Source organism: Apis dorsata, unplaced genomic scaffold, assembly GCF_000469605.1.
Source record: "Apis dorsata unplaced genomic scaffold, Apis dorsata 1.3 scaffold_172, whole genome shotgun sequence".
NCBI lineage: Eukaryota > Metazoa > Arthropoda > Insecta > Hymenoptera > Apidae > Apis > Apis dorsata.
In genome coordinates, this window is record NW_006263460.1 from 566,720 (window position 1) to 589,369 (window position 22,650).

A 22,650-nucleotide genomic window follows, 5' to 3' on the forward strand; every position below is an offset into this window, starting at 1 on the left:
TAATTTTATTTTTAATATTTTAATTAATTGTTTGCTTCGTATTATAAAATATTTTGTATTATTGTATAATAGGTAATACGAATAATATAATTAATAAAACGATTCAAATTAAAAGATACGATTATTATAAAAAGTATAATATGAATTTTACTTAAAGATTTACTTAATTTTACTTAAAGAATTTTTACTAAAGTTAAATTATAGTAATAATATAATATATTATAAAAATGTTGCATTGTTGCATGTACTTTATATTCGTAATTCAATTTTTTATAAAAATTCTAGCAGAGATGCGAAAATCGTATTCTAAAACTCTATTATTTACCCAACTACGATATCCATGATAAAGTTTTCCAATATTTTAACCGAGATATATCGGTGGATCAAAAATATCGGAAAGTTATTTGAAATGTTTGCCTTTGTAAACGAATGTTGAGAAACTATGTCACAACTTTGTGAAATTTGAATCTTTTATATTCTTTTAGAATTCAATTTCAAAGCTGAAGTTGTTCTTAATCTTCTAAAATACAAATTTTCTTTATTTATTTTCCATGATTTTAAAATAAATATAGATTTTCCAATATTACATTTACTGTACCTGTTTTAAAAAAAATGATATTTCTAACTATGAAATATTATATATATATATATATAATATTTTTTTACACATCTAATTCTTAACAAGAAATAATTTTTGTAAGTAAAAAAATAATTACATATAAAATTAAATTAAAGAAAGAATTTCTAATTACGTAGAAATATATTGACAATAAGTCTCAATTGAAGATTGGAAGAACTGGAAGAATCAATTTGAGCTATTTGAGATTAATTTTTGATTAAAAACATTGAAAAATCTGTAAAAATGATGCTTTCACGAGCATCAAACGACTTATTTTTATCCCAGCCTATTCTATCAAAATCATATCGCTTCCAAGCTTGTTAATGCAAGATCACGGTTACTAAAGGTGATGAGAGATCTCGGTCTGCGAGTAAGAGGATGTTCGCGATCAAAGCGATCGGTAGCGGTAACGTGGTAACCGTAATCAGGTAACCGTAGCAGAAGGGGCTTAACACGTGTTGTCCCGAGATGCTGTTACACGGCCAGTCAGTCGGTCATCGTCTTCCATTGGTGTTCACTTTTGAAATATTCTCCGAGTGAGTGCCGCGCGCGAATGATTCCCAATGTTCAACACGATTTTCGGATGTTTCACCGTTTATTCCACGCTAATGCTCTTACTCGCGAGTGTTGTACCGACCATGGACGCACAGTGGAGCGTTTCGTCGTGGTTGTCTTTCGGTATTTATACTTTGATCGCGTTTCCACGGAGCACGCACCAATGGTCGTTTCTGGGCTTGAACTTTTGGCAGAATCAGACCGTGGAGAAACCTTCGAACGAATTCAATTTGATCGGAAATCCAATCTCGAAGGGTAAGTTCTCGTGGAGTGCCGTTTCGTGTTTCTTTTGTGTCCACCGTTTCCCCGAGAACGTTCCAGGAACGTTCTAACATCGTGTGTTTGCCCCAGGGTTTTCATTCCTTTTCGAATCTTGTGTAGGATTCACGCAAGTGTTTGGCCTCGAATGGGATGACGTTCCCGTTGAAATGTTACGCTTCGTTTTTTCGAAAACGATGAATTTCATTCTTCCTTTAAATCTGGTTAACGGATCGGAACAGTGTTTAGATTTGAATCGGTTAATTTCGAAGCATTAAAAGTTGAACGATATCGTTTCGATGAATTATCATTAATGAATAAATAGTATTATATTAGAACATGAAATATCTCCATATTTCGTCAAATTTCAAATGCATAAAACACTTACCCAAACTCGTAGCCGAACACAAGCCGCAAAGTGTTAATTGCCAATCACTAAGTAAGAATAATTCAATCATCTTCCATCGAGGAGAGATCAGAAACCGACGAATTGATTACCTCGGTAATTGCGTGTTCATTATCGCGTGTCTATTGCACCAAACAAAATAGAATTCTAGTCGAATATCGAGCGATATGTTTAACGCGATATTCGTGTAATTTTAATTACGATATTCATGAATTTATAAATTCACGACGGAGAAAATATTTCTCGTCCTATTTTAAATTTTCGCCGTACGTAATATCTGAAATTGAATTTACATGATAATAATAAAATAAAATTATTAGATTAAATTTGAGATAAGAATTTAGAAAGTGAATTAAAAGCAAAGATTAAAATTACTTCGGATTAAAATTCCTTTTAAGATAAGTAAAATTTCTTTTTAAGATAAGTAAAAGTACGTAACCTTCGTAAATCACTGTACATACCATCTTGTTTTCGTTATTTTATTCGATTTCTCGTTTTTCAACCCCTTATATGTATGTAGTTCTCGACTTCTTCCCCACCCCGGTGCAAGAGGAATGCCTATCACAAGACAAACGGCGGCAGGGCGTATGCATGAACACGTATGAGTGTCGCATTCAACGGGGGAAGTCCCTTGGACGATGTGCACTTGGTTTCGGCGTGTGCTGCATATGTAAGTAACCGTACCACAGTCCGTATATCCTGTTTTATCCACCGTCGATTCATTCGGTGTATGAACGCATATTATATCCTGCGGTGGAAATTTCGCAGCTGGGAAATAAAGGATCGGTGCATAAACGGGTTTAAATTTACGAAGATTTGCACTCACTCCTCGCCACTGCTAATTTGTTTATACTGCCGCGTTGCTCTGTGCAATTAATTTCTTATTCTTTTCGTTTTTCGTGCTTGCTACTTTATATTCTTCTTTCTTCCTTTTCTTTTCTTTTCTTTTTTTTATTTTTATAAACAACACGACTTTTACGGCACGCGTTAGTACGTGGTCCTAGCATATCGTATATCGTAGATTTTTTTAAAAGGAATTTATTTTTGTGAGAATTAGAAAACGAGTATCGAAAGTATTTATAATCGGGAAAGATTGAAGATTAAAATTTTGAATTCTTAAGAATTCTTGAGTTTCGATTTTTTTTTGAAACATGATGTCAAAGATATTAATTTTTCGAAAAGGAATCATATTTTTTTTATGACAAGATTTTTCTTGTTTAAATAAATCCAATACATTATATGTATTAATTATAATTCTTTTCTCAAAATCTTATAATTTTGAAGAAAAATTGAAAATCTTCATTAGCAATTACCGATCAATGGTTGCAATATTATTCATGCAGTATAATAATAATGACAATGAGATTGTTTTTTACACCACATTTGGGTAATTGTTATTATATTAATTGAACATATTTGCGGCGTGTTTATTTGTGAAAATTCATTTAACCATGAATGCTATCAATTTGTGGAATTTTATATCATAGAAACATTTTGTTTTCAAATAAGTTCTACATCATATTTCTATATAAACGTAACACAATCACAGAACTTATTTTTATGCAAAAATTAAATAAAAATTCTACTTATCTGCTTTGGTTGTTTCCACCCACATCGTGTTCTGTCAATCGTAAATTGTTCAGTCTATGAAAGCACTTACACGTACCACACTCATTTCACGTGAACATTTCACGGATATCGTGTCTGAAACTTTACCACGCGATGCACAGTACTATTAATATTGGTAGATTGAACTTGCGCAAAGATTTTACCACTTTCTGGTTTGAAACTTTCTTCACGATAATATAAACACGAAATGTACCGTAATTTGTTGATAAAAAGATGATTGAAGATAGTTTCTCGAGAAAAATGAAAAATGAAAAATTGAAAGCAACGTTTTATTCTTCGTTTGGAATAAAAATTGACTTTTATTGCTTGTTATCGAACATTCTTTTGAATTTCAATTTAATTTTTTCATTCTATTATTCTCAAAAACAAATTCTTACCTGTTATTAATGTAATACTGTTATTAAATTAAGAAACAAATATTGTATTTTTAAAGGAATAAATCATTTCTAAAATCAATAACTTATTTTATCCAAAATTCGCAATTCTCTTTCAGATTATTGTGTTTTAATATTCGAATTTTTTCTTCGAAAAAGATTAAAGTTGAATCTTTCTTGTAATTTTATGAAATTTGTAGATTTTTATCATTTTCCCTCCGAGTTTCATATGAAACTTTCAAAATATCCAATCATACTTTTTCCATTAAAAAATTCAACTTCCCATTTTGTCAAATAGGCGATCCTAAACTTTTGATCGGTAGTGTAACTCTTAAATCACACGTCATAACGAGGAGGATTAAATATCCTCCCCTCGTCCATTACAAATTACACGATTAACGCGACTTTGGATCCAATTAATTACACTGGCGTCAACAGATTTGCCGTCAGTGATCCCTAGATTCCCTCGTTCGAAGGGTACAAATGGCCTCTTGAAACGTGCTATTCTTCAGTTTAATCGGGTTTTTTACACGTACACGTATGCGCAAAAGTATTCGATACTGATATGTTAAAAATACGTTTAAAATTAAATTTTACATTATTATAATTATTATTATTTATATGATATTAAAGAGTATTAAAGAATATTAAAATAACACACATATATGTACGAAATATCAATATATTCTTAACATTAAACATCCTGGAGACTTATTTATTAAGTTATAAATAATTTAAATTTGCGTTAAATGAAACAAGACGGAGATCGATAAGATACGAGATCTCTGAGTAAATATATAACAAATTGAAAATGATAAGAAAATTATAAATCATGCATAATAATATATTTAATACTCTTTCAAAGGAATGCAAACAAATTTATTACTAAACTTGATAGTTAACGGTATCAATGATGGCCAGGCGCAAGGAATGAATCTCGAGGAACACGCGCGCCTCTGTGGAGAGAAAAAAGAAACGAAAAGCGAGAGAGGAAGAGAGAGAGAAAGAAAGAAAGAGAAAGAGCGCGAGAAACAGAAGGAACAGGAGAAGGAATAACCCGATACAAGCTCGCGTGCCAGGGTAAAACGTACGGCACAAGTTATACAGTTATTTAATTGGCTCTCGTCTCGTTCGTATGTCCCAGATCTCCGTGTTTCGTCGACCTTTCCGCCAATTTCTTCTTTCGGGATCGCGTCTGAAGGCTGCCGTGATTGCCCGTTAAGATCCTGCTACGAGAACAGCATCGCATTCCTGCCTTCTTTCTCTTTTTTCTCTTATTTCTCTTACTACCGTAGAGATTGCCAGCTATCAACAAGTGATTCACGTTCGAGGAATGTTCTCTCGAAAAGTGATCTCGCGAGTTTTAACTTCTTTCGTAAAAAGATCAGATTTTTATACATTGAAATTATATATCGATACTTTCGAAATAGTGATTATTAAATTAGAAAAGACATGGACCATTGGAATTCGATAATATTTTTTTATTTTTCTTGTTCTTTTTCTTGTTAATAATAATTAATAATTGTTTTCTATTTTAATCTTTTCTATTTTTGATATCTTTCTACGCGATAAATGACGATAAATTATTTCTTGTTAGTTTAAAAAAATTATAGTTATTTGATATCTCTAAAGATGTCATTTCGACCAAATTTAGATTGATTATGATTCCTCATCGAATTGTGTATAGCATTCTTTTGTTTCTCGTTTCTAACGAAATATGATACGTGAGCAAATTCGTAGAACAAGCATCCTTTTATTGTGTGTACGTGCTTATTTTTAGGTTATACTTGATAACCGTTGTAGACTTTTCTCCTTGGGATCATGTATATCGGTGAGGATACTGTGTCGGATGCGAAAAACTCTTTAGATATCTCACACCACATCCTGTACATATATTCTTTGTACGTTGATACATTAAAGTATTTCTGAGCGCCGTGTTCCTAGGAAATTTTCCGAAATTGAAGGAAAATTGAAAAGTAAAGTATTTTACGTTGGATTATATGGAATTGACTATCTTCGTCTCTAATAAAAAAAAAATAATAACTTTGTAAAATAAATCATATATATTAATATACCGTTTGCCTTTGACTGCTTATGAGTAATATTGGTGTACATCATTTAGTGTAAATTAAGGTATATTGATTTTAAATTGAGTTCTACTTGGAAATTTTGGTGACCTGAAAATTTGAATATTTTCGAAGATTTCCAGCTTATGATTATATATCAAATAATATATATCGTTCAGAATATTCAATAATGTCTGATTTATTTTCGATAAATTACGATAAACAATCTTTCTTCGGTTTTGTTATTATATAAATTACGAGTGAAATTCTTGATTAATAGGTGAAATAGGTTAATCTTTTCGTTTCGTATCATTTTTAACTTTCCCACGGTATCAGTAATATTCCTATAATAATAGTTTATAGACGTTCTTTAACGTAATATTCTAATAGGTATTACTCGAAGGAAGGTATTATGGAAACAGAGAGTATTATGGAAATACCGAAATCAAGTCAGAACAGTTCTCTAAAATAACATTCCGATCCCTGAACTTTCTTAACCTCGTATAAATATTCATAAGTTTTTAATATATTCCAAATATTCATCGAATTTTGTATATTTTATACATCTCAGTAATGAGAAATAAATATTAATATATTTATAATTATATTTATCATAAACTTAATTATACATTGAACTTAATAAATGATATATAATTACATCAAGAAAATCGAATTTTACATAAATATATTGAATCCTTTAATCAAAATAAAATTTAATTGTTCTCTTTTCATAATCCAATTAAATATCGTATTATAATCTATTACGAAATTACGATAGATTACGAAATTTCATATAAACACATGGGAAACTTTCTTTTTATATTCATAGGATTATAACGGTAAAAATTAGAACAATTTAAATATTTTGAGGAAACCGTAGTACGCTCCGTTGAATATCGTTCATTAACGTTCATTCGAAAAAAAGATACGACGTAATAAAAAAAAAAGATATGACGTAATCACACGACTCGTTCTATCGCTTTTCAGCGTTTCCTAATCTTTCGTGAATCGATCCGAGAGAAATTATTTGACATAATGGAGGGGACTTGTGGCGGGAATGTGTTGCTTTTCAACCAGTTCGGTCACTAACACCATAACCATCGGACTAACTGTTCTACATACTGTTATACATATGGAATATGTTCTGTAGGAACTGTACTTTCGAACAGTTTCCAAATGCCGCGTCCTTGATTCCTGGCCACATTGTTTCTGATTTGCACGCATGATGAACGAAAGATCGAGAATACTATTGCTTGTAATCACAAAAATTTTTCTTTTAACAGATTATTTAATTTCCTCATGGACGGATTCGTCTTTCCAATTTTATTGCTCGTAATAATTTTATTATCCTCTAATAAAAAGACGAGTTGAATAAGAAAGAAGATAAGAAGAAGAAAGAGGGGAGAGGAGGGAAAGAAGAAAGGGAAGGAGAGAGAGAGAGAGAGAGAGAGAGAAAAACAAGAGGAAAAAATGAGATAAAAAGATGCACGTAGTGAAAAGGTCAGGTCTTAAGGGCGTAACGAGACGTCGTTCCCCGCAGAGACACCGCTCTGTAAATTTTTTAAACTTGTCTACCCGCTTGTTTTCCGAGCGAAGGGAAGCGAAAAATATCTGCGCACAACTGTTAACCGTTTCCTCGGGGTTGAAGCCAGTTGAATAGAACCACCGTCACTCTAAAACGACCGCTGAATGGCTGAATAAGAACTCGTTATCAGGGCTTGGGGGCTGCTTACGAGACCGTCACATTGCGATTAATAATCCTCGGTAAAAATATTTTCGCAGAAAGTTTTCGAGAACTTTTCACGAATGATATTTAACCATGTATATAATAAGCCGATGTGAAAGCAAGTTTCGTCCCTCTACGATGAATTTCGCTTTAATTATGCGGGTTAAATGGTAATTACGAAGATATCTATTATTCTTGATAATTTTATGATAATTATGCTTCTTTATGCGTTTTTTTTTTTTTTTTTTTTTAAAAATTTTTTTTCGGGATTCCCCTTTCGTTTTTTTTTTTTTTTTTTTAAAAATTTTTTTTCGGGATTCCCCTTTCGTTTTTTTTTTTTTTTTTTTAAAAATTTTTTTTCGGGATTCCCCTTTCGTTTTTTTTTTTTTTTTTTTAAAAATTTTTTTTCGGGATTCCCCTTTCGTTTTTTTTTTTTTTTTTTTAAAAATTTTTTTTCGGGATTCCCCTTTCGTTTTTTTTTTTTTTTTTTTAAAAATTTTTTTTCGGGATTCCCCTTTCGTTTTTTTTTTTTTTTTTTTTTAGAAATATTTATTCGCGATTCCCGATTCGTTTTTATTTTTTTGTTAACATTGTTTGTAAAGTTTCTTTCATTTTGAATATGAAAACTCGAATGTAATTGAATTTTAAATGTGAGAACTTGTGAGAATGAAAATTGACACCGATATGCAAATTAATATGGAGAAATTGAATTAATCAGTTTTATTTTGCTTACGATATATATCGCTGAATTTTTTTTTTTTTATTTAAAGAATTAGTTTTTGTTTCTTTATAATATTTTTATTATTTTTAATAATCGGTACAAATTGATAAAAGATTAATCCACATGAAAATATAAAGTCAAAAATGATATTTTGATTACACCGAAAAATTAAAAAAAGATTTACAAGGAAAAATTTATATTAAATTTATATTAAATTCGTTTCTTTTGTTATCTGATGTAATAAATTTGAATAGCAGTCAAATTTTCTAAACGTTGATTTATTTTAATAAAATTTTGAATGTAAAATGTTACATTCTACATGTTTATTCTAGATTCGATTTATTTCTTAGCTATTTATCATTTTTGTAATAATTTTTTATTATAGCATATCGTAATTCGTTTCGATCGAATAACATGTTTGAATTAATAAAAATTTGAAGATGCCATAATATGGATACATTTGCTAATTTAAATCATCTATTTTATGAAAATTCTTGCAATAAATGCGATTAACACTTCTGTACATTTCATAGACGATAAATTTAATTTGCAAACTTGATATGGAGGATAACGATAAATTATTTATATATACATACATGAATGTTATTAAATTCATCATTTTGAATGTGTGTTTAATTAAATGTTTAAATTTCTATGTCACGAAATATAAAATGGATATATTATTAGCGCATTAATAAATTTAAACTCATTACTTATAATATTTCTCATCGTCCATCGTGTAATTGTATTATCAACGTATCCACATATAATGAAATTGAATTTGAAAGAAAAATTCGTATCTAAATACGTGGTAACCAATTTTCCAATTAGAAAATTTATTTCGCGCGTAATTTCGTTTCAACCAACGTTCCTTGTCTATTAATCTATACCCTGTTTCTCGAGTAAACAGGTATTATCGTATCGCGCATTATAATTCATCGTGTACCGTTGTCACAGTTTCCCTCGGTCGTAGGTGTTCACAAGTTCTTTTTCAACTTCTTTTTCCCGTTATCGCGGACAGAACAGCGTAAAAATATCAGCAACAACCCGATAAAAAGACGTGAGATTTAAAACGGGGAAGAAAGTTGGATATCAACGTTTCTTTGGAACGTTGATTTTTCTTTTTTTCTTTTTTTTTTTTTTTTCTTACCAATTCCAATGTATAATATACACGTGAATGAATAAATAAACGTGTAACTTTCCCGTGAGAAGTTATATGTGTTAATGGAATTTATATCTTCGCGATATGGAAGAATTTTATTCAACGGGAAAAATAATATAAAAGTTAATATAAAACGGGGAGAAAACAAGAATAAAGAAAAATGTCGGTTTAAAAATAATTAATACAAAAAAGAAAAAGAAAAAGGCAGTAATAGGAAATAATCTTCGACTTGATTAATTTAGCTTTGTATTTACTCGTGTGTAAGACAAGGTAAATAAATCGTTGATATTATAACGCGAAGTAATATATACACAAAATTTTCAAACGAGATAGCAATTTTATAATTTTGTAAATTTATCAGCTTCCGTAACTACGCAAATATCTATGCAAATATTAGATTAATCTTATCTCTCGAAAAGAAATTTTCCATCGATACGATCGATTACCTCCATTTTTCCTCCATCATTGTCTCTAAATTACCGCCGATTAAACGTTCGAGGAATTCGATTTCTACGTAACCAATGCACGCAACTGAAAATGGAGAAGAAGAGGGGGAGGGGGAGGATAGAACGAAAGAATCGTTATCAGTAGATCGTATCGGAAAATAAAACGCTTTCTGACCAAAGCGAAGCGTACTCGAATTCGTTGTTCCCTAGCGTTCGAGCAGCACGTTGAGAATCAGATCAATATTTTCGAGTCGATATTCGCCTCGTAGAACAAATACATACACTTCACTCTACCCTTCTACTTTATACATTCTCTGTCGGGCGCATAGAAATGGCCATCGTTGCACATCCATCGTTTCGACCGATTCCACCTTGGTCGCTCTCTTTTCCAACCCCATTGCTCATTTATCTTCCAGTAATTGTCCTTTCTCTTCCCTCCTCCCTCCCTCCTATTAAGTCATTGTTGAATGTTCCCGTGATTTCTTACGGTTTATGGAAGAAGAACACCGTGAACATCTTTATCTTGAGTAATCGTTTTCACAATTTTCAATTGCAATTTTCATTTGCAATATTCCATGTATATAAAAAGTCATATCGTATCCTTTGACTAACAAGGATAAACGCTATTAAAACTAACATTAATTTTGTTTTGTACGAAACTTTGCGAGTGTATAGAAAGACAGAATGGGTTATATGATAGGTTATGATATGGTATATGATAGGCAATTTTTTTTATTAGAAAAATATCACTTTGAAATATATATATAAAGCTTTAATATATATTTTTTAAATATAAGTTTATACAATGATACAAATGAGAAAAAAAAAAGAAAAGAAAAAAGAAAAAAGATGAAATATACAATAGCATAATTCAAGCTTAATAAAAGACATTTAAAAGAATATGAATTCAATTCCATTTGCTTAAAAACAGATATTATAACCATCCATGATCTGTTTTAATTTTGAAAACGAATAAAGGCACTTGCAAAAGAAGTAGCCTCGGATACACATAAAATTAAATAAATTCGAATACGAATAAAGAAACGTTCAGGATGACCTAATAATTTTTCTTTCTTTCCATCACAAGTCACGGCAAGTTGCGAGCAAGAGGTGCAGAATAATCTGACCTACGTGATCAGCCCTGGTTTCCCCAACCTCATTGACTGGCCCATGAACTGTTCAGTGGTCGTGCGGAAGATCGATAGGCAGGTCAGCCAGCTAAGGATCGATTTCGTCCACTTCAACATAGTAAGCCACGCAACTCTGTCATTCTTTGCTCCACTAACGGCATATTAACCTCCCCCTTCCCTCCCCCTCCTCCCTGCGATACTACGCATTCGTGATTTCACACATACACACATACACACACACATACACATATACACATTTTCCCTACCATTTTACCGTACACCCTCTACACCCTCGCCTCTTTAGACCTCTCTGATGTCCTTGGTCACTGTTGTTGGTTCACGTGAGAAACGAAATTATCGGTTGTACAGGACACTCGGCACGGTTTCCACACGTTACACACGTTCGCGTGTGGAATTGTTGACCCCTAATTGAGAACGCAAGCAAGGGTTCAGTAACCCGAATATACGTTTCCCCTGTTTCGTTTCGGTGTCCCTCGGTTGACATTTACGAGTGCCTCCGGGGAATTTCGACCATCCTCGTAAAATTCAGCCACGTTGACGAGCAAGATTACCACGTTTTAAATTAACTGGACAGCCTTGGAGGAGAGAGGGAGAGGGAGGGAGAGAAAGAGAGAGAGAGAGAGAGAGAGAGAGGGGATGAATTTTTCAGGGTCTTGCGTTATTTAAGGGCGAGTCTGAATCGTACATCATTCCCTTTTTATGGTTTGTTTGTTGGATGGAATGGTTATGACGATAGCAGTTGTGTTGCCTCGTCATTTCGATAGAAACGTTTTCTCGTATCGTGTTTGAGTTTTGATCGAATTTTTGGAAAAATTGATCTTTTTGCAATTTTCTATTTTTTTTTTTTTCTTTTTTTCCCTTGGAGAATACATCGTGTCAAGTTCTATGCAGAAACGAAAAATTTATGATGTTAAAAATATTTATATAACGTGGTATATCGTGGTGAAATGTGCACGTGAAAAAACAAAATGGTGGTAAAAATGAGAATAAGAATTGAAAAGATTGATATCACTTTATAATTTAGGTTTACAATTTAGATAATGGGCATGTTATTTTAGTAGAAGCTTTCAGGGGAAATGCGGGAGATTAAAAATTAAGATTGCAAAGAATATAATTGTACGTGATGGGACGTGTACGTAGAAGTTCCACTGCGCATCCGAGGGTTAATGACATTCCCGTAGCTTCACTATGCACAAGCATAGCACAGGAATCGCGAATTACTATACTTTCTTTTTAAACAGTGTTAGAACGAAAGAATTGCACTTTCTATATCTCGTATAGGTCTGTTGTGTAGTCTATCATATTAATAATTAAATTTAAAAGCAATGAAATTTTAATGAAACTTTATTTTTTTGAAATATGTGATAATTTCTGATATTATGCGTTGGATAATTTATCGATTTTGATTTTGAGTTTACAGAGAATCTTGGACGAATTGTTATAATTGGAAAAAATTTTTTGTTAATAATTGATAATTTTTTTTGGGAAAAATTTTATTGATTTTTTGTGAATTTAAAAATAATTAGATATTTTTTTGTTTAAAGAAATTTGGGAATGATAATTTTTTTTTACGTATTTTAAAATTACTTAAAATATTCGAGAGAAACAAATGCCTATAATGCTATTTGCAAAGAAAGTAAGCTTAATGGTAAATATTTCATATTTACAAATTCTTTAATATTTGCAAAAAATATATGAAATTAAATAAATCATTGTTTAATACTTGTATAAAAATACTTGTATATAATAATATGTGTATAATTGTTTTAGAAATAATAATAAAATAGTTTTTGACAAAACATTTTTGATTACATTCGTTAATATAAATAACCAAACCAGTTTTGTATTGGATTTTACTTTGTTCGTTCAACTGAGTGACCCATTAAACAAGATCACATGCGAGATACAAAAGAATCGTTATTTTTCAAGTTTAATTTTATTCGGGGGGAAGAAAGACGTGAGGCGTAATTTTTAAAACATTTTGAAATATTTCTCAGTTCTTCCAACACTTATGTTTATCAATTTGATCATAGAAATTTTACATTTCATACACGCGTATGGATATATATATATATATTTAAAAATCTTTGGTATCTGGAAAATAGTGTCTATAATTTATGTAATCAAAAATAATAGAATAATAGTATCAAAAATTTAAAATGAAATTGCAACTGAATTTTCGCTTTTCTCCAGAATTTTCTGATTTAAAAACGTTGTCAGAATGTGTATACGTTGTAAAAGCGTGTAGCGGAATTCGATTAAAAACTCATACGGTCGAACAGTGAAAAAGGAATGAAATGCGAGGTACGAAGAATCTAATGGAAAATGGATCGTCAGGTATGTTTTGTCGTTAACAAGACAGCAACTGGATCTCCTTTCCTAACTTTTCATACATTTATTATTCACAACAGTTCTCCAAGTAAAATTTATTGAAAAGAACAACAACAACTTTTAAGATCGCATTAAGATCGAGTTAATGTTATTGACAGGATTATCGAGAATTTTGATACTATGAGTTTTATATTGATTAATTTCTTTCAAGTTTGTTGAAATTTAGGAAAAGAAAATTATGGAAAATTGTAAAGAAAAAAAAAGAAGTATATTGTAATAATTTTATTAATATTGACGAGAATTTTGGAAACTTTTCAATAATCATTTTAACGAGTTTATCGCGAAGCGACTTCAAATAGAAGTTCATCAAAAAAAAAAAAAAAATAAGAGTTTTAAAGTTATGTTCAAGTTTTGCAGCCATTTTAACAAGTTTATCGAAGTTTATGTATAAAAGTTTACGAAAGGAAGAAATCTTCTAACGTTTTGGAATAATTTTAACAAGTTTATCGAAAAGAAGAATTTCTAGATTATTTTAAAGTTTCATTACAAATTTATAAAAATTTACGAAAAAAAGTTGTATTAAAAGAAAAAAATATTTCGTTTTTTTGCAGCAATTTTACTTTGTTAAAAAGAATAAAAAACTCAACATTAATTTCAAGATTACGCTCTTTTAAGTCATCGCCTTATCCTTCACACATTTAATCATTATACTTATGCAAATTGAATTTAATAATTTTCGATAACTGATAATAAAACACATAAATAAGTTAACAATTAATAATTTACATTAGAACAAAATACAGTTTTAAGTATTTCTAAGTTAATTAAATAATCTACGTTTACTGCTCAAACATAATTAAAATAATTAATTTGTTATCGATAATTATTTATTTAAACCAATGCTACAAAATATATCAAAGCTTTCAATTTAGAATTTCAAAATCAATCTCAATTTCTGTGAAACATTTCAAAGACAAAAATAATATTACTTGATAAAATTACGATTCAATTTTATATAATAAATTAAATAAATTACAGCGTGTTAATTAAAGTAATTAAAAATACTTCAATTATCTTTCTTTATCTTTAGAAGAGATAAACAAATAAATAAAAAAATGAAATTATTTGATAATTATTTAGACTTGAAATAAGATAATATAGGTTATATAAGATAATATAATACTATGTTCAATAAAAATCAATTGCACTTATCGACTTGTTCATTCAAGAAATTTATCGATCGTTTTAGGGTCAACCCAATTCAAGGACTGGCGTATGTGACGAAGATATTATGGAAATTAGGAATGGCAGAAGCATATTTCACATGTGCGGATGGAACAGTGGCCAGCATCGTAAGTAAAAATTCCTTTATACCATGATTTTTCAATATTTTCACTTAATTTATCAATATTTTATTGTAAACCCTATTATACAAAAAATATTCGATACAAATACAATCACAATATACTTTAATATACTTTAATATAGTTGATGGTAATTAAGACGAAATTTAATGGTATTGATCCATCAAATTTCAAAAAAATGATCTAAAAAATTAGATCTAGTAATTAGATCTCATTCACATCAAAACGATCGAACCTTTTTTAAAATCAACAATTTCTGCTCTTAATTGCCTCCTTAAAGGATCTTGATTTTCCATCTAGTGTCCTGGAAAAAATACAATAGTATCGAGAAAAATATAATTATTTTACAAAAAAAGAAAAGAAAAAAGAAAGAAAAAGGGAATGAAAATCGAAGAATAAAATTTGATTCGACTTTAAATTATTTTACAGAGCATTCTATATATTTTGATCCTTATTTATCAAACGATTCCCCTCGAAACTAATAAATCAAACTCGCATTGATAAATGTTCGCAAGGAATTCTCATTAATCCATCGCTTACGATTAAAATCTCACTAATATCGCGTTTCCACCGAACGACAGGGAACAATCAATCTCTCTCTTTCTCCCTCTCCCCTCGCCAAAAAGAACGAATATGTGTGTTAGAAAACGATACTTCCAAGATTCCATTGTTCGAGAGTAGCCTCTCACTAGGCTTAGTTAAGGGATCGATCGATCTTCTTCGATACAAGTTCCCTCTTTCGTGTCGAGTCAACTGTTTAGACCCTCTTTGTTTTTCTTTTTTTCTTTTCTTTTTTTTTCCCCTCTCTAGTATACATCGACATGGACGAGGACGATCAGCCGTTGACGCTGCACTTCCGATTGCCCGATGGCCTCCAGTCCAGAATGTGGGAAATGAGAATCGTCCAATTGGACTTCGAGCAGCGCGCCCCTACCGGCTGCCTCCAGTACTTCGAAGGCAACAATGGCACCTTAAAATCCCTAAACTTTCTCTCGAACGGAAGATTTCTGGCCAACCAGGATTACTTACTCTGCATTCGTCAAGAAAGAGGGATGTGCGGAATCTCTTACTCGCCCTGTTCACCCGACTCGTTCAGAATAGGCCCGTCCAGGATGCAATCGACGAATCGCACGAACGCGAACGTGTCCGTCGCCGATCAGAGTCATGCAGTCATGAATTTCACCGAAAAAAGGAATAGCACCGACATGGGGTCTACGAACGCCACCGATAACGAGGGATCTGGATCGAACTCCATGGACGATTTTCTCACCTCCATGAACATGAGCAATCCAATGGAGCAAGAAGCCGATTCGTCGGGGGGAAGCAGCGTTTATGGGCAAGAACGATGCCGTGACAGGGTGCTCATTCCCTGTGACTTCGAGGAATTTATCACGGTAATGTTTTCACTTTGTTTGGGAACAGGGATGCCGAGAGAGGGGTCGGTTGATAGGAGAAGTTGGCTCTACCTAGGTTCGAGAGCGCTCACGAGGAGTGGCTCTTGTGATGGATAAAAGCTATCAATTATAATGTTACCAACTTTATTATGGGTCTTTGTTCTTTGTTTCTTTAGATTGTATGATGAATTGTATATGAATGATATGAATTGAATAGTCAAGTTTTGGATTTCGTTGATTATGTAATCAAATAATTTAACGACTATCGTAATGTTGGTTTGAAATGGAATTTGGTAAGCGGCTTGTTTTATCGTGTAAATTGTTTGCTTTTCGATATGATTCATGTAAATTGTTTACTTTTCAATATTGATTGTTGCTTGAATTGAATTTAGAATACGATATAATTGTTTAATATTTGTAAGATAATGTTTATTTTTGTAATATTTGTAGAAAAAAATTATGGATAAATATTGGAAAAAGATACACTTACATTAAAATTATAGAAAGTATAAAATTTTAAAATTTGTCTTTTAAAACAAAATAGTTAAAAACAAATTATTTTATTTATATTTAAAAAAGTAATATTCTTGTTTGTAACATTTTTGTGTATTTTGATAAATTTTTATAAGAATTTATAATTTTTGAAGAAATAACTTTCTGATTACTAGATAATAAAAATCTATTATAAACTCAAATATGCAATTGTCTTGTAAAACGAACTAAACGAGGTAATGCATTTTTGTAATCTCCTGCTCAGTTCTTCTTGCAGCAGTAAATAGTTTCCATGTAACGGTGAACACTATGAAATATTCCAGAGAAAAATTTATTTTAGCCGCAAGCCGTGGATCAGTCATCTTAATCAAATCTTCCGATAAAAAATGTTTGAAATTGAAAAATTTAACACATTCCTTACAGTTTTTCTTTTCTTACAAATCTTCTGCTTTTTCATATTTTATTTTCTTAGTAAATAAAAAAAAAGATTCTTTTTGAAAATTTTTAAGAATTTTTTATTTTTTAAATAAACAAACTTTTCGTTACTTTGTGGAATTTATATCTTTAAAGAAAGAACTTATTTCGTACTTTACAATACGTAATTTTAAACGCAATATTTACTAGAAAATTTTACAGTATAAAAAAAGGAAGAAAAGAAAAAAAAAAGTATTAATTAAACACGATAAAATTTAACATCAAAATTATAGGATCAACTAACCTTGTCTCCTTCAACGAAGCAAATGTTCGTTACGTGTAACACGATGACGTTGGTGTTCCCAAACGAAATTTCCAAACTTGTGTTTGCAGCCTGGCAACAACGAGGCGGGTATTTGCAACCTTGAACATTGCGGCAATTCACTGTGCGATCGAAACCAGGTGGACGAAGAAGGCAACTGTCGCGTGGAGACTTGGGCAACGCCCTTTCGCATCAGGGTGGCCTTTGGCCCTGGAGAGGATACCGGAACCACCCTCGAGGACAATATTGGAATGTGTCTCGTGTACGAGCAATTATCCTGCATGGCTTGAAGGTATGCCCTTCCAAGTGTGATAAATAAATGCGAGGATGAAACGCTTCACGTTTCACCAATTATCCAAAGATCAATCGCGATACAATATTCGAGGAGGACGATATATTTTCGTATTTGCTATGCTGATATATGAATGATAAGTAATTTTAAAATATAATTTAAAAATTTAAACTTTTATAGACTGTTTATTGTTATGAGATGAATTTAGATGTAGAAATAAATATATAAAATGGTTAATTATTTTTGATTCATTATGTACATTTCAATGAATAATTAATAATGAAATTAACGAAACGTAAGATTAATATATTATTCGTTAAAAAAAAATATAACAGTGAAATATTTATTTGTTTTTGTTCGTATTTAGAAGTCTATTTTTGTGTCGATTTTTTTTTAATTAATTGTATTCAAAATTTTCACATCATTTTTTTTTAAGGAGATATCATACCTTTTTTAAAATATCTTATCAAAATTCTAAATACTAAAAAATATAATCTTTTTCGGCCATAAAGACAAAAATCTAGTTAACAAAATTCCAACTACGTACATTTTTTCTCAATTTACTGTATATAAGTATTAATTGTACGTATCATAGAAAAAAAAAGATTAAAAGCAGTAAAAATTAAAGTTGTTTTTACCATGAATGAATATCAAAAATATTAAAAAATTCTTCGTCTTCAATAAGAAAATAAGAAAAAAATCCAATAAGAAAAAAATCTAGATCCCTAGAAACCAATTCTAGGGATAACGCGTTAAACGTAGGGAAAAACACATAAAATTGAATTCACCCCGAGACACCGATGTCAAAGAGTTAAATAGTCTTTATTTACAAACGAACTAGCTTAAATCGCAAACGCAGCGCACAACTCTCGATACAATAATAGATATATATAATTTCGCTTTTTTTTTTTTTTCATTTCCATTTTCGCCTCCGTTTTCTCTCGATCACGCGTCACGATCGTCGGCCACGACACGCCACAGTTCAAGCCGAAAATACACGAGTAAATTTCGAATCACCTCACTCTTTGCATCCATTTCTCGCATGCAAATATATTGTTTTTTTCGACCAACCCTATTGTCCCATCGATCTTTCCAGATCGTCCAACGATCTCTCTTCGAACTGACGCGGAAGGAGCCGACGATGATCACGGGGAATCGCAGCGATAACGATAATGATGTTACAAGAATAAATTATAATGCTTATTAAATACAATAATGAAGGTGACGTCACGCCGGAATTTCCGAAAGGAACGCCATGCCCCTGACCATAATAATGGCGTGACGTTACGAGCTCCTTATCATCATCATCATCATTTCTCTCGGTGATTATTACTTAAACTTCGTCCAACTTGTTCTTCATCATCTTCGTCTTCGTTCTTTTGGTTTTTTCTTTTTTTATTTTTTTTCTTTTCCTTTCGTTCATTAAGTATATAACCGTAATGATAAGTAATAATTTAGGGATGGAACACTCGAAATCTTGAAATTTTTCGATGCCCAAAAAGTCTCGCGCTCGAAAACGTCGAAACTTTTTGTTAATTTTTCGAAACTGTCGAAACCTGGATGAAGGATAATTTTTTTCTTCTTTTCGATTCAGTAATGCACGAAGTTGGTAATTTTTTTATAGCAAAAAAACTGTTATCATTTTAGCCGAGTCAAATGAAAAATTTCAAAGGAATCAAAGTTTTCCAACCAAATTTTCCGATAACAAAATATATATTTGAAAATACAACACACTCCTTAGGGGATGGAAAAAAAGGAAAAAGCAATTTGTTCCAGGTTTCGAGAGTTTTCAAACCTCGTCAAATTTCAGAATCTTGAATTTCGAATCTAAAAATCAGGTTACGACCCATCTCTATTGATAATAATAACAAGAGATTAGCAATAATCGTGATTGAAACCTCGACGACCACCTCTCCCTGTAGCCCTGTAATAACGATTATCCAGGCAGCGGAGGCTGTCGACGTCTGATGTCGGCGTGTGTGTAAGAAAAAGTCGTAGCTCTATCTACGAAAGTCAAAAGGACCGATAAAACAGTGTAAAAGGGCGGTTGTGGTCAACGAACGTGGCGTGTATACGTGTGTATAGGTTACGTGTGCATGTATGTGTACGGTATGCGATGCGTGTATACGGCTCTCGTGTATATTGGTACGATTCAGATATGTGTGTATGTGCGTGTGTGTTATGCTTCTTTGTACAAAATCCTTACGAATACGGCACATGTTCTTCCCTTCCCGTACCTGATACCGTACTGCGATAACTCGTGCTAACTCTCTCTCCTCCTTTTTTTTCCTCCTCCCTCTCTCTCTCTCTTCCTTATCTTCCTTCCTTTCTTTCCTCCCCTATTTTCTCCCTTTCTTCTCGCGTTTTTATAAACTTGCTTTCCTTTTATCGGGAACTCGGTTCGACCCTTCGAGTTTTAACGAAACTTATCTCTCCATATCTTTTTATTATCTTTCAATGCGACGTGATGATATGTATACTATTTTTTTTTTTTTTTTTTTTTAGAAGAATAGGCGATTTTATGTCGTTTTATATTTTTTTATACTTTTTTTCTTCTCCTTTCTCGATTTTCGATCGAATCATCGATCCGAAGAGGTAGAGATCGTACTCTTGCGACGTGTACAACGCGCAGAGTTGGAGCAACGATCGACGCATCATTGGTCTCTCTTTTTTTTGAGCTTTTAATTTCCCACGTTTGTCGATTTGTTCGATGAATATTTGATGCTCGCTTCGTTTTCTGGGTTATCCGGTGTGTTATACGTCGACTCGAGGTGGTGAGGGGTTTGTATCAAGGGGTGTGTTTTCAACAGTGATCCCCGTGCCTCTTTAACGTTGCAACATCCGCCTAGTTGTGTTCGATCCATGTTTGATTTCACCATGTTGAATTTGTTTAACATATGAGATTCTGTGACTTGGATGTGGATTGGATCGCGGCCAATGAATTTGTTCAATGCTCACTCGATGATGTGTTTGTTGAACAAACGTTTCACTCGTAGTTTAATGCATCCTTGATTCATGTCAGATTTGTTGTTGGATAGACTTGTATTGAATTTGTTCGATCAATTTGTGCGACTCTATACTCGCTCTCTTCCTTCTTCCTTCTTTATTATCACATTTTTGCTCTTTCTTTCTTATTTTTCTTTTTTTTTTTTCTTTTTACTTTTAAATTCGTATCAATTCAGTTTCAAGTTACAGAATACGTTTTAATTGCTTACGATTCGATATCTGATTTTTTTCGTAGATTTTTAGACGTTAATTTGTTTGATAAATATTCGATATGAAACGATTATTTTTTTTTATAGAAACGACGAATTTTTGGAGCGGTGGTTGGTTTAAGCATTCGTTCTTTTTCTCGTTTATCTCTACGCTCTTGCGCGATAATTTCAATGTCCTTCATTGTTAAGGCTGTGGATAAGAGAACGTAACCTTAGATAACAGAAAAATATATATAATTTTATACAAAGATATTTTACAGAGCCCTTTCAGATATCATCTTTCATTTAACTATAAAAAAATAATACGATTTTTTCACTTCTCCATATCACGAGATATTTTACGTGATGAATATTATTTTAGAGAATATTTTTATTCTCTATATTATTATTATATATATATGTATTAATTTTCATCATTTCGTTTAGTCTTTTTTTAAACAAAATATAAGGAACGAAGAGATGAAAAATGATTTAAATAAATAAATAAATTGAAACTTAGTGAAAAAAAATTATTCTACGTGATCGTAAAAAAAATAAGTATCTTGTTACAAGTATATGTAACAAGTTTTTTGAAATATGAGGAAATTTTTACAAATGACAGATAATAATTCTAAATTTCTAAAATGACGTGCGAAGAATTATTACGCTTCAATAAAATTTTGAAACTCGTTTGATAAAGCTAAGAGAAAATCAATTGATTTAACTAAGCGACGAGTAAATTTTTATTAAATTTTTATAAATGACTAAGATTAAGATTTTTTGAAATATCGCGTGAAAAGTTGCGTTTTAATTAAACTTTAAAACTTGAAACTGTCTGCTAAAGATGATACAAAATGAAATGGATCGGTAATCCAACAGGATAATTCAATTTTATAGATAATAAGATTTCTTGAAATAATGTATGAAGAGATATTAGACTTTATAAAATTTAGAAACTGGAAACTCGTTTCACGAAATTAACGAAAAGAATGAAGAGATCTAACGTAAGATAAATAGATTATTTGTACACGTTATATCGTATCAAAATTATTTATTTTATATTATTTTTATATAATATTGTTTAAATTAATAATCTTCTATCTTGAAACAACATTATCTTTATTTTTTAACTTAACTTATATATTGCTTTTAAATGGTGTATAAACTATATATGTTTTGTATTTAATTTCAATTTCTTTTTGAAATGTAACAATAAATTAAACTTGATATTTCATTTGCATCGTGCATTTGTAATGCATTTTAATGCAAATGTTTGAATAATGATCCATTTCATAATGTTAACGTCAAACATCGCTCAAATCCATATAGTTTCAGATATTTAATTTGTATTGTACGAGAAATTGAAAGATAACATTAAACATTATAGAAATTTTTCGCATGACGAGGAATTTGAAATTCAACGTAAAATTGAATACGTATATATTCAGTGAAAACTGAATGAAATGTAAACTTTTCGAATTTTTCCATATTGCAAGAAATATATTTTATCTTTATTTTTTTATATTATCTCTAAAATTAGAAAATAAAATGTTTATTATTATGTGTAAATTAATTTAATAATACCAAGTATAAATATAATAATAAATATATAATAAAAATAAGCATGAAAATTAGTATAAGTAAAATAGTAATAAATATAATAATTAATTATAATAATAAGAATATATAATATAATTAATTGTTAACATTTATCGTATTTTTAATCACATTGTG

At 31.0% G+C, this 22,650-nt stretch overlaps 2 protein-coding genes across 2 annotated transcripts in view; one reads left to right on the plus strand and one right to left on the minus strand.

Moving 5' to 3' along the window:
* Nucleotides 1-988: 988 nt before the first annotated feature.
* LOC102672750 lies at nucleotides 989-17,941 on the plus strand. Its single transcript, XM_006614227.2, has 6 exons — nucleotides 989-1,429; nucleotides 2,359-2,508; nucleotides 11,050-11,210; nucleotides 14,694-14,796; nucleotides 15,619-16,202; nucleotides 17,502-17,941. Exons 1-6 carry the CDS (start codon nucleotides 1,183-1,185, stop codon nucleotides 17,718-17,720), a joined length of 1,464 nt encoding a protein of 487 aa, XP_006614290.1. The 5' UTR covers nucleotides 989-1,182; the 3' UTR covers nucleotides 17,721-17,941.
* A 2,900-nt stretch (nucleotides 17,942-20,841) lies between these two features.
* LOC102672885 (potassium voltage-gated channel protein Shaw-like) overlaps nucleotides 20,842-22,650 on the minus strand; it is a 55,683-nt gene continuing 53,874 nt past the window's right edge. Inside the window, exon 5 of the mRNA XM_031509742.1 lies at nucleotides 20,842-21,127. Coding sequence (XP_031365602.1) covers nucleotides 21,009-21,127 — 119 coding nt within the window. The 3' untranslated portion in view covers nucleotides 20,842-21,008. The remainder of the gene's footprint in view (nucleotides 21,128-22,650) is intronic.

What these genes read in the sequence shown, in the direction of transcription:
- LOC102672750 (XM_006614227.2), top strand. Translation starts at nt 1,183, where the DNA reads ATGTTCAACACGATTTTCGGATGTTTCACCGTTTATTCCACGCTAATG. An exon ending in ATTTCGTCCACTTCAACATA is followed by an intron (nt 11,211 to 14,693) that starts GTAAGCCACGCA and finishes CGATCGTTTTAG; the next exon opens with GGTCAACCCAATTCAAGGAC. An exon ending in ACTTCGAGGAATTTATCACG is followed by an intron (nt 16,203 to 17,501) that starts GTAATGTTTTCA and finishes TTGTGTTTGCAG; the next exon opens with CCTGGCAACAACGAGGCGGG.